The following is a 12,235-nucleotide window of genomic DNA, read 5'->3' as shown; positions in this document are numbered from 1 at the left end:
AACAGTATGCACAACGCCCAGAAAGAACATATTTATTTATTTGTTGTTTTATCAATTATGCAGAAACGAAATTGCAGAGAGTGAGAGAGAATGAACACAAGCAGTTATATTGGTTCACTCAACTGAGCTACATCCAGTCTTTACCAAAACCAAGTGGAAATCACTAAAACACAGTACAACCAAGTACAATTCCCACTGTTCTTGAAACCTACAAGAACTTAGGTACTCTTGCTGAAAAAACCTATTTCAGCACACACTCACTCTTCAAGAAAACCTATCAAGAAGAGTGTTCAACCAAACTATTACAAGAAATGAGAAGTGAAACGACTACACCTGATTGAGGATACAAAGATCTGCCTTAAACCAGTAGGCAAGATTGCTAGAACAGTAGCTGCACCTCTCACCAAGCTTTTGGAACCAAACCAAGAACAAGCACTTTTTGATTTTTGAAATCTTTGAAGAACAAATGCTAATCCTTTGTAAACTTTTAATCCTCTGCTGTCAAAACTTGTTTTTGCAAATGTATGAACAATTATTAAACTCAGAAACAAGTTTTCATTTTATAGAAAACCAACTTATAACAGAATTTTGAAAAATAGTTAAAGCTGTTATAAAATGAACAGATTGAAAATAAAATGAACAGAATTATTTTCAAAAGCAGTTAGAGAATTTGTTAAGTGAGGAGACTTAGTCAACCATTCTGGTGCTGAGATAAAACTGAAAAACGTTTAAGCTTGACATGGCACCAAAGACAAAAAGAATCTATTCATTTACAGATGAACAGATTTATTTTTCAAAACGAAAACAAAGAAAGTTTAACTATTTAAAACTCAGTCGTTTTGAAAGATAGAAGACTTAGTCAAAATACATGATGCACAAAATCTAATTTTTACAAGACTTAGCCAAGGCATCAGTGTAAAAATGAATCTGTTTATTTAGAAAAGAACAGATTTATTTTTATGCAGTAAACGTGTTTTTTGTAAGACATGTGAAAAACAGTTTAAGAAAACATATGTTTGTTCTTATCACATGGCTAGTGGTTATGAGGTGAGTTATTCGGCAAAAAGCCCACTCTTAGACAACCTCTAAGCACTACCTAAGACACACTTAAAGCAAAGCAAAATACAAATGAAATGTACATAGAAGTCTTCATCAAACACAATCTTGAAGGGGCAGCAACCATCTTCAACAGAAATGGGTAAATCAGGGGGATTTGAATACAAAGTTCTATCATTCAAGTATTAGTAGAGGAGGATACAAAACGGGATTAGTGGTCTCAAGGTTGGCGACCAGTGGTGTGATGACCCGATCGAAATAAAAGCTAGAGTGAAGAAATTTTTTGAGGAGAAGTTCAGTGAGGAGGAAAGAAAACTTGTTAGATTGGATAATGTTCCGTTTAAGGGTATCACAAGAGAGGATAATGAAATGTTGATTGGAACTATATCTGAGGCAGAAGTTAAGGAAGCGATGTGGAATTGTGATAGTTATAAAAGCCCTGAACCGGATGGTTTTAACTTTAGGTTTATAAAATTTTGTTGGGATGTTATAAAAGGAGATGTTTTGAGTGCGGTACAAAGTTTTGCAGAGGGGGGGGAGAATTGGCCGAAAGGTACTAATGCTTCCTTTATTACTCTTGTCCCAAAGACTGTGAACCCACAACTTTTGAATGACTTCAGACCAATTTCCTTGGTGGGATGTGTGTATAAAATTGTATCAAAAATTCTTTCTTAAAGGTTGAAAAGGGTTCTGGATAAAGTCATTGACCTTAGGCAGTCTGCTTTTCTAGAAGGAAGGGGGTTGTTGGACAGTGTGTTGGTAGCTAATGAGACCCTTGAGGAAGTAAAGAGAAAAAAGAAAGAATGTGTGGTATTTAAGGTGGATTATGAAAAGGCTTATGATTCTGTAAGTTGGGAGTTTATTTACTATATGTTAAGAAGATTGGGATTTTGTGGAAAGTGGATTGAATGGATAAAAAACTGTTTAGAATCTTCCTCGATATCTGTGCTGGTAAATGGAAGTCCAACAACTGAGTTTAAACCAAAGAAGGGCTTAAGACAAGGAGACCCTTTAGCACCATTTCTTTTTCTTATTATGGCTGAAGGGCTTGCAGAGGTAGTTAGGCAGGCAAAAGAGAAAAGGTAAGTTGAGAGTATTGAGGTTAGGGAAGAGCGAGTAAATGTGAGTATGCTGTAATATGCAGACGACACTCTTTTCTTTTGTAAAGCCTCAACTCAAAGTGTTCTGACCTTAAAAGCTATTCTGAAGTGTTTTGAACTTGCATTTGGTCTTAAGGTTAATTATTCCAAGAGCAAGGTTGGTGGCGTGGGTGTGAACGCCAACCAGATGATGGTCTTTGCCTCTATTCTTAATTGTGATATTATGAAGGCACCTTTTAGTTATTTAGGGGTGACGGTTGGAGGGAATCATAAGAGGTGTATTTTTTGGGAAGGGGTGCTTAATAAATTACGGAGTAGGTTGTGCTCTTGGAGAGGGAAATCCCTCTCTATGGCTAGTAGAATTTGCCTTACCAAATCTGTACTTACATCTTTATTGTTATTCTACGTCTCTTTCTTTTGTATGCCGGCTACTGTGGTGAAGGAAGTGAAAAGGATACAAAAGATTTTTTTTGTGGGGTTGGGGTTCAGAGAACAGGAAAATTGTCTGGGTGGCGTGGGACAAGGTTTGTGAGTCGAAAGAAAAAGGTGCCTTAGGGGTTATTGATATAAGGAAATTTAACTTAGCTCTTATGGGGAAATGGATTTGGAGACTTAAGTCTGAAAAGATTAGTTTATGGAAGAATATTCTAGACTCTAAGTATGGTGGATGGAGGAGATTAAGGTCTCAAGAGAATTGTAAGGAATCGTTATGGGGGAGTGACATCAGAAAAGTTTGGAAATTATAGGAGTGGGGTAATGACTTTGAAGACAGAGGGAGGTGGGAAGTAGGGGATGGAAAAGAAGCTAGGTTCTGGAAGGATAAGTGGGTGGACAATGTTCTTTTAATGCAAAAATTCCCTAGACTATTATCTATCTCCTTAGATGTTGGTCGCACACTATCACAAGTTGGGGTTTGGAGCAACAATAGTTGGTTGTGGAAGTTGAGATGGAGAAGGGATTTTTTTGTGTGGGAATCTAGCTTGGCTGAACTTTTATTGCAGGTGTTGGATAATAAGAGGCTTTCAAGAGAGGGTGAAGGTATGATCGATAAATGGTTGTGGAGGGATGTAGAATCTACGGATTTCTTTGTGAAGTCAACCCATAATATTCTCTTAAGGGAGGAGTCTTCAATGTGTGGGAATTTTTTCACGGAATTCTGGACTTTAAAGACCTTACCTTCGTCACATTTTACAGCTTGGAGGGTGCTATCCAATGCAATCGTCACTAAGGACAATCTCTTGAGATGTGGTATTCCTATGGTGTGTGATCGGTGTCCGCTATGTGGTGTGGAAGAAGTGACGGTAAGACATTTTTTTTTAGTGTAGGGTCTCTTGGAGAATTTGGGGAATGTGTCTCGAGTGGTTGGGGTTTTCTTTGGTTCTACATTGTGATGCACAAATGCATTTTAAGATGTTTAAACCTATAGGTTTGAAACCTGCTATTATTAAGTGTTGGGGGGATTTGGGTAGGTATTGTGAGTGAAATTTGGAATCATAGGAATAATGTTGTCTTTAAGAATGGGCGGGTAGATCTAGTTGAGGTCTTTACTATGGTACAAAGGAAGACTTGGTCCTGGATTACTGTAAAGGAAAGATTGGTTGATTTCTCTTATTCAGACTGGTATCTGGAACCTCTTTGTTGTATGAGTTATATGAGAGCTTGATGTTTGGTGATTCATATTTAACATTTTTGTCCAGGTTTGGAAGTTGTGATGTGTTTTGTGCAGATTTTTCTGGCATTTGTTTTTACCTGGCAGGGTCGAGCTAATGGGTTTGATCTTGGGCTACAATAAAGAAAATGTTATTTGCTCTATCCCACCCGATTTGGAGCTGGAATCTTTATGATGTATGAGTTTTTGAGAGATGGACGTTTGATGTTTATGGTTATGATTTGACTACTTTTGGAAGTTGTGGTGTACTTTATGCAGGTTCAATTTGGTTTTTTGATTCCTCTCGTAGGGTCGGTTTGTTGGTCTAAACACTTGGATGTTTGGCGTGCTTTTGGGTTTGACAAAGTTCTTGTTTAGTTGTTGGGTTTTTGTGTCCTGATTAGAGGGTGCGTTTTCATTAGGATGTCGGTGTTCTGTGTTTGTTGGGATCTTAAATCTTGTTCTGGTTTGTTATTATGGTTATTGTGTTGTAATGTTTGTCGGTTCCCTAACTAATTGAGTATTAGGAACTTGATTTTGATTTTTATATAAGGGTTGGAACACCCCTAAATTTTCTCATTTTATTTTATTTATTTTTTGCTAATAAAATAAAACAACTTAGTCATAGCTTTTCCTTTTTGTGTCACAGTGTGAAAGAATAAAATGTAAGATAACTATTAATAAAGGATTATAATATTTATAAAATTTTATACTATTTCATGTCTCTGGAGATGTTGCATAGGATATTGCTTTTAATATATAATTGTATGTATCATATTTTGACGCAAATTACTATAAAACTAATTTTCTTAAAATTAAAGGACTATGCCTTCAGTCCTGAATGCAAATGTCCAATGTTTATATAAAAATACAAATTCCGCTAAAATGTAATTCCTTTTTTAAAAAGCTTTGGGACATTGAATTAATTAAATAAATTAGTTTGAATTTTAAAAGGTACATTTCTGGAGCGCCAAAATCTCTTGAAGTTTGTAGTATTTATTTTAAATGATTCCATGCCAATGGAATTGGAGCCTCGGTAGTCGAGTTTTCAGCTTTCGGTGCTCTCCTCCACAAATCACGCTCACCTCTTAACACCCCTACTTCATCAAGTTTCAAACTTCAACACACCCCATCAAAAACCAACCATTTTTTTTCTGCTAAAATAAGTGGAAGAGACAAATCCATACATGCATTATGTTTTTCTAAACACAGCCTCTAATAATTGATTTAAACTGAGTGACCCAATTTCATCACCACTAACTGTTGAATAAGAAAATTTCCCACTAACTTCAGCAAAAACACATTGAACTTTCTCAAGTATACCCCTGTTTGTATTTGCGGAAGAGGTCCTCAGTTTTGGCATTCCTAAAGGCACAGCACCCTATCAAATAAACCACAATTAGAAGAATGACAGCGATGATTAATATCAGATTGGCCCTTTTCCATTCCTTCCTAAGATTAGCCAATAAACCGCCCTTGCACGAGTCACAGTTGTAGCAAAGTTGTGTTTGATCGTTGCTCCATTGCAGGCAATCCATATCTGCTCCTAGGTTGAACGCTCTAATCCAATAGGTTGGGTTCACAAACGTGTACCCACATTGCGTTGGTGGCCTGCAGCACCCTGACTGCAAATCATCCAACCAACAAAAATTGTAAAATTAAGGTAACTTTAACAACAATAAATGGTTCAAACCAAAACCATGTTTTAAAACATGCTAGAAAAAACTTGATAGATAGGTATATCATATATGGTTAGTTTGGTTGAGAAATAACATAAACCTTTACCTGCATGGGCGTTAGACGTGCGTTGAAGAAGTCCTCGGCCATTCGGTAACTCTGGTTGAGCTCACCACACACGTTGGTTTGGCCAATGCAGCTTCTGATGCGATCCCACTTGAAGGAGCTTCTAACCCTTCGACGAAGGAACCCAGAAAAGTCATTCATGTGATATTGCAAGTAAGCCCGGTCAGCTTCAATGTTGCCATGACCTCGAAGCGTCACCATGTAAACAAACCCCACAAGACACACTAGCAGTATCACCAGCACCAGCATGGCAACGAGGTACACTACGAGGAGCCATGTGACTCTGAAAAAGGCTCCAATGCAACCTGCGAGAGCCACCACCAAGATGAGAACTCCGAGGATGATGACGGGCCATTGCAGAAACTGAACGCAGGAATCTGCTTGCCCGTTTGATAGCCAGATTCCGGCACCTATGATCGGGATTGAGAGGATCACGGCCACGAAGTTTATGCACACAATCACATTGTTGCTCGCTGCCATCTTGGTAGCAGAAATGTTTATGGGTTTTGTTTGTTTCTGAGAAAGACTAGGAGACGGTGAAAAACGAACTGGAGTGAGTGAAGCAGGGTTGGAGAAACCTTGGATACATTATCTCTATTCTATCACCTCCATAATCTTATTTTATTAATAAACCTCTTCATAGATGATAAGATCAATTTCTATAAAGTTGTGTATGATAAATGAAAAACTGAGTGAAAATAATAAATGGATATAATGAAGTTGGTATATCCTAAAAAAATAATGTATTTATCATACTATTTCATTCTTTTATGCATTTCTCTACTTCCATTTGGTTTTTTTCTAACTTAACTTTTTGAAAAGTGATGTCCTGTATACAGTAGAGATGGAGACAAAAAGGGTAAAAAAAGAGGAGGGAAAGAAAGTGGTTGCCAGCAATCTGCAATCTATGGCAGAGTGTAGGTCATGGCCAGCCTCAACAAAAGAATCTGTTCATCATGACTTCTCATGCCTTTCTCTGCATCCATGTTGACTTTTCACACGTATCATTAACATGTTCACATTCTTCTTCTTTTTAACCAGTTCTGCTGTGTCTTTATATTTTAAATGGTATTAAGAAACCAATTTTAAGTATAACTTAATTTTCTTATGATTTGTGTAAAATAATATATTATGGGTGTTTTAATAAAGTGAATATTGAATGATACGATATATTCAATAAAATAAAAATATATTTTAAATAACTTTATATCATATTAAATTTTAAATTTAATTTAATCTTATAAAATCTACGTTTAAAATAAAATTTATATTCATTTATAAAGAATCGAAATTTCCTAATCTCTATCAAATGGGTTTATACATCTTTTCAGTTGATTATTGAAATGCCTTTTTTGACACATTGTTGCTAATTTCCCATCTTGGTTGCAGGAGAAATGTTTATATAGGTTTTGCTTGTCTTTTAGAAAACTAGTTGATGAAAAATGAAATCGAGTAAGAGAATCCATAAAAAGGTGTGAAATTTGGATAGATAGTTATTTTGTCCAGTCAAATTTTTTATTTATTTATCTCCTTGATACTTGAAAGCAGCTACAGTGACGCATAATGATACAGATTATCAATAATTAATTAGTTATTTATATGTAAGGCCATCCTTTTTATAACTAAAGTACTCTGCATCTCATACATACACTTATATAACGTAACTAAAAAATATACAACGTATCTATAATGATATAATTTTATTGTTAACATTATGATATGATTTAAGCTAAATGATGATATTTTGATATATATACTTTTTTTCTCTTTCAAACATTTCTTAAGTTTATATAATATATTCAATCTTTCAAAACTCAGGCACTGATTCACTTATTGGATTGGTTAGTCAATAATTCAATTGCATAAACCAGTATCATGGTATAATATAATTATATATAGCCTTAAATATTTTTTTCTTTTTCGTATTTTTCTATTCCATTTAAAACAGACATATTTGCTCTGCTCATTTTAAAAAATCTATAATTTTTGTCAAATTCTCAAATTTGCATGTTTTGTTTTTTATATTTCGATTCAGTTTAACCTTAACCTAACGTGTTCATTTAAGATGTTATAGAAACATAATTTAATTAGTTGAAATATAAGAAATAAAATAAATAAGTAAATATAGCCAAAATTGATTACTAAACCAAAGTTATATATATCCTAAAACAAGGAATCATATGTTTTATTTTAAAATGGAGAATAAAATTGTATACAGAATAAAAGTCACAAAACTTCATTTCTCATTAATTTTAATGGTAGAAAATATATCAAAATTATGAGCTCAGACCATATTTTAAAGCTAATGAAATTATTAATTATTTGTGTTAATACACTTCTAACAAAATGCGGTTGTTGAAAAGAAAAGAAAAAATGACAAGTTTTTCATGTTTCATGGATACATGTCAATATGACATGTGTTAATGGAGATAAGTTCTTACTTCAACAATATATTGGAAGACATTGTTTGTTTTTAGTCATGATGTTTTGATCCACTTATTACCCCTTTACCTTTCAGGTCTCTTACCAACAAGAAAATACATTCATATCCTATTTTCTGTCATTCATCCCTAATAAATAGAATTGTTGGAAATAACCTATTTGTTACACATATTTCATAAGTGGTTAACAAAAAGAAAATTGTCTAGCATTATCAGGAGCAAGAGTATGGCAGCGATTTACACTATGAGGAGCCACCAGATCTTGAAAAGGGCCCCAAAGAAACCTGCGAAGAGCCACAACCAAGACGAAAACTCGGAGGATAAGGACGGGCCATTGTAGAAACCAGACACATTCCGACACACGTGATTGGGATTGAGAGGAGCCACAACATTGCCATCTTCTTTTGGTATGAGAAATAATGATTTTTTTTTTCTCGATTGGGTTGAGACCTAGTGAACAATTTAAGTTGTTCCTCAATTTCTTTGGTTTGTCGATTTGAATTTCTGCTCCTTTCCAAGCAAGATTTCTGCTCTTCTTGTCTTCCTTTATTTTTCAGTTTTTACAAAGTTCAGATTCGGATAATATCGGTAAAAGGTGCTGAAGTTAGAATTGAGTATTTGACACTTAGTATCTTGAACTTGTATATGGCATACTTGATTCTTGAATTTTGTACTTATTTATATGATTGTGGTAGGTCTTTCTTATTAAATCAGGTTAGTGAGTTTAAATTACATTTAAAAGTATATTAGCTTAGTTTTTTATTATTGATTAATCTCACTAATTCTGTTCAACGTAATTGACTTTGTAATGTCAATCGACGTAATGAACGAATTTCAAGACTACAGGTTGTACGGACTATTTTTTTTTTCTTTCAAAAGCCGGTTTACTAATAACCAAATGGATTGAGAAACGGATGACTTGGAGAAACCTCGCGTACCTCAAGGTTCCTACAAATATTCACTATCTTTTTTTTATATCAGTAGTTGGTAATAACTATTAATTACTATACTCTTTAATCATGATTTAATAGTTAATATACAACCTTATTATTTCGTTAGTTTCTTAATACCACTTTAATATAATTTTCTATATCAAAATTTAAAATCTTTATAATGAAACAAATTTTTTATCAATTACAAATAATAATATAAATAGAAATTTTAAGGTATTCAACATTTTTTTATAAAAAATATTAGAGAAAAGTAAATAAGTGATCTAAAAAATTTTAGAGCACAAATTTCTTAATTGAGTGAGAATCACTCAACCCACCAAAAGTTTGAAAGCAAACTAGTAACCTAAATTAGCAGAGTCCCCTAACAAAATGTGATTATAAACAATCTCAAAATAAATCCTCCAATCAAAAAGATAAAAATAAATACAACAGTCCAAATGACTAAGGGTGTGTTTGGATTAGAGGGTGTGGAAAGTGGAAAGTTAAGGGTGAGTGGGAGTGGAAGTGTGAAGAAAGTGTGAAGAAAGTTGAGGTTGTTTGGATTGGGGTATGTTAGAGTGGATATGTGAAGAAAGTTTATTGAAATTTGTAAGTGATGGGATAGTTGTAAAAATATTATAAATTATTTTGAATAGTAAAGTTTGTAAGATTACAATTTTACCCTTGTATATAAAAATAAAATAAAATAATGATTAATCCTATTTCATATTTTAGTTAATTATAATTTAAAATTAAAGTATAATTTTATTATTTAACATTTTATTAATTAAAATTTATTTTTTATTTAAGTTAATTTATTTACATAATTTTAATATTATATGTGAATTTTTAAATTATGTTATGTTATATATAGAAATATATAAAAAAATTGATTAAGTATTTTAGATGATTAATATTATTTATTATTATATAAATTTATTTTGTATAAATAATTATATATATATTATTATTAATAAAATTATTAATATTTAATATAAATAAAATAAAATAAAATAAAAATAATAATTATTATTATTATTCTTTATTAAAATTATTTGATTTGCATTTATTATTATTATTTTATAAATTAATTTTAAATCTTATTATTATTTTATAAATTAATTTTAAATCTTATTATTATTTTAATATTTATATTATTAGTATTAATAATACTTTACATTATTATTATTATTATTTATTTAGGTATACACAGTTTATTTAAAAAAATTAAAATGATTTTAATTAGCTTTTGTGAGTAAAAATGTAATTTAGAGATGTCTAGCTGGCTTTTTCTTCTCCTCTTCAGCTTTCTCTTCATCAATAAGAAGTTCAAAAATTCATCCAACTTCCCTTTCCACTTCCCTTCTCCCTTCTTCCTCCTCCATCGGAAGCAAACGTGAAACACCTCCTCATTTCCGTCGTCGTGCACAGTACTCATGCGAAACCAAACACAGCCTAAAAGATTGTCACCACATCCAATTATTGCTTCAAAAACAACCTACAGGCTTGTGATAAGAAGAAGAGATCGATTCAGGATAGAAATATAGTGCTCCAACCCAATAGAAATCCCTATAAATGAAAATCTAGGGTTGATGAATCGCTGCAGGATATAATTATCAACGAGTAATATTTTCATTCACTTTACTTGTATAATTATATTAATTAATATTTCAATGAAAATTATTATGAAAAGAATTTTATTTCTATTTTACTATAATTTTTAAAATTCAAAATAACACCAATTACTTTATGTTATTCCGTTTCATTTAATTTATTTAAATATATGTATTTATTATAAAGTAATTGAAAAATCATAAAATATTTTTTAATGATTTTATTAAAATATAAAAAAAACTATGGTATTTCTTTTTTTTTATACTAGTTAAATTATAAATTATATTGGTAAAATTAGAAATAATATTTTATTATTTATTTAAAAATAAAAATTAATTAAAAAATTAAAAAATACATTTTTATATTTATTTGTAGGTGGTGTTATATGTATATTTTTTTATGAATTTCTAATTTTGATTTTGCAGTAATACCTAAAGATAATCATTTCAAATCTATGTCGTTAATCAACTTCTTTACTTTGATGGTCTATGAAAGTGGTATAACTTATGATGTCCATATCTATTTGTGGTGGATTATTTTTAACATGGATATATGAAAGAATAAAGTGTTTTGCAGATATTCAATTCCCCAAATATCAAGAAAAAGTAAGTGACTCTTAAATGCCTCACTCTAGCCCCAAATATGCATTAGTTAAGTAATAGTTTAAATTAAACAACAATTCATCAAAGTAAGAAATCACATACATCAAATCACATGACAAATTCGTTAAAAAATGATTTTTTTCAAATGAGTTGAAAACCAAGTGACATATTTTATCAGTTTAATTATAAAATAAATATTAAATAAAAATCAATTTAAAAATAAAAAAAATTAATTACTATATTAATTAAATTTAGATATTATTTTAAAAATTATAAAAATTATTAATATTTAAATTAATTTTTATTATTATAAATAATTTTTAAATTAATATCTAATTAACTGTGAAATTATTAGCTATCAACTTTAAAATTTAAATAAGTAGTAGTTAGAAACTTAGTAACTAATTAAATATTAATTTAAAAATTATTTATTAATAATATAAAATAATTTAAATATTAATAATTTTTTTAGTTTTTAAAAAATATATAATTTAATTAATATAGTAAATAATTAATTCTTTATCTTTAATATTATTATTTTTTTAATAATTTTTTAGTAACATACTAATGACAAATTAAGTAATCATGAGAAAATAACTTTCGATAAAAAAAAAGTTATAAATGTTCTTACGTATTTTTTAAAAATTTAATCATGACTTATTGTTAGGTTATTTAATATATTAATTTAAGGTTTATAATATAGAGTTTAAAAAACAACTTTGCATTAAAACATTAACTACAAACAAAATTATGAAATAGAAACCAATTTTGAGAGATTAAAATAATTAGTTACAATAGTAACTAAAATAGAGACCTTTTAGAAACTAAAAAAAAATTAGTTTCTAAATTAGTTTATATTATTGTTAAATAGTTTCTAAATTGGTATCTAATTAGCAACTAAGGTTTTAACTACCAATTATTTAGTTTCTAAATTTGGTCTCTAAAATCTTGATTGCTAATTAGATACCAATTTAGAAACTATTTAACAATAATATAAACTAATTTATAAACCAAAATTTCTTTTACTTTCTAAAATGTC

The 12,235-nt window shown here is 30.6% G+C and overlaps 1 protein-coding gene across 1 annotated transcript; it reads right to left on the bottom strand.

Moving 5' to 3' along the window:
* Nucleotides 1-4,938: 4,938 nt before the first annotated feature.
* Nucleotides 4,939-6,327, bottom strand: LOC137811258 (protein TORNADO 2). Its single transcript, XM_068612928.2, has 2 exons — nt 5,590-6,327; nt 4,939-5,429 (listed from the first exon to the last, which is right to left on the bottom strand). The coding sequence occupies exons 1-2, from the start codon at nt 6,085-6,087 to the stop codon at nt 5,118-5,120; spliced, it is 810 nt and encodes a 269-aa protein (XP_068469029.1). The 5' UTR covers nt 6,088-6,327; the 3' UTR covers nt 4,939-5,117.
* Nucleotides 6,328-12,235: the final 5,908 nt, after the last annotated feature.

The sequence above is a fragment of the Phaseolus vulgaris genome, chromosome 2 (assembly GCF_051622355.1).
Source record: "Phaseolus vulgaris cultivar YP4 chromosome 2, ASM5162235v1, whole genome shotgun sequence".
Classification (NCBI taxonomy): domain Eukaryota; kingdom Viridiplantae; phylum Streptophyta; class Magnoliopsida; order Fabales; family Fabaceae; genus Phaseolus; species Phaseolus vulgaris.
The sequence above is the reverse complement of the archived record's forward strand: the minus strand, read 5'-3'. Positions and strand labels throughout refer to the sequence as shown.

Excerpts from the sequence above, each read along its gene's own strand:
- LOC137811258 (XM_068612928.2), bottom strand. The coding sequence starts at position 6,087 with ATGGCAGCGAGCAACAATGTGATTGTGTGCATAAACTTCGTGGCCGTG. Across the intron at positions 5,430-5,589 it reads CACGTCTAACGCCCATGCAG|TCAGGGTGCTGCAGGCCACC; the intron begins GTAAAGGTTTAT and ends GATGATTTGCAG.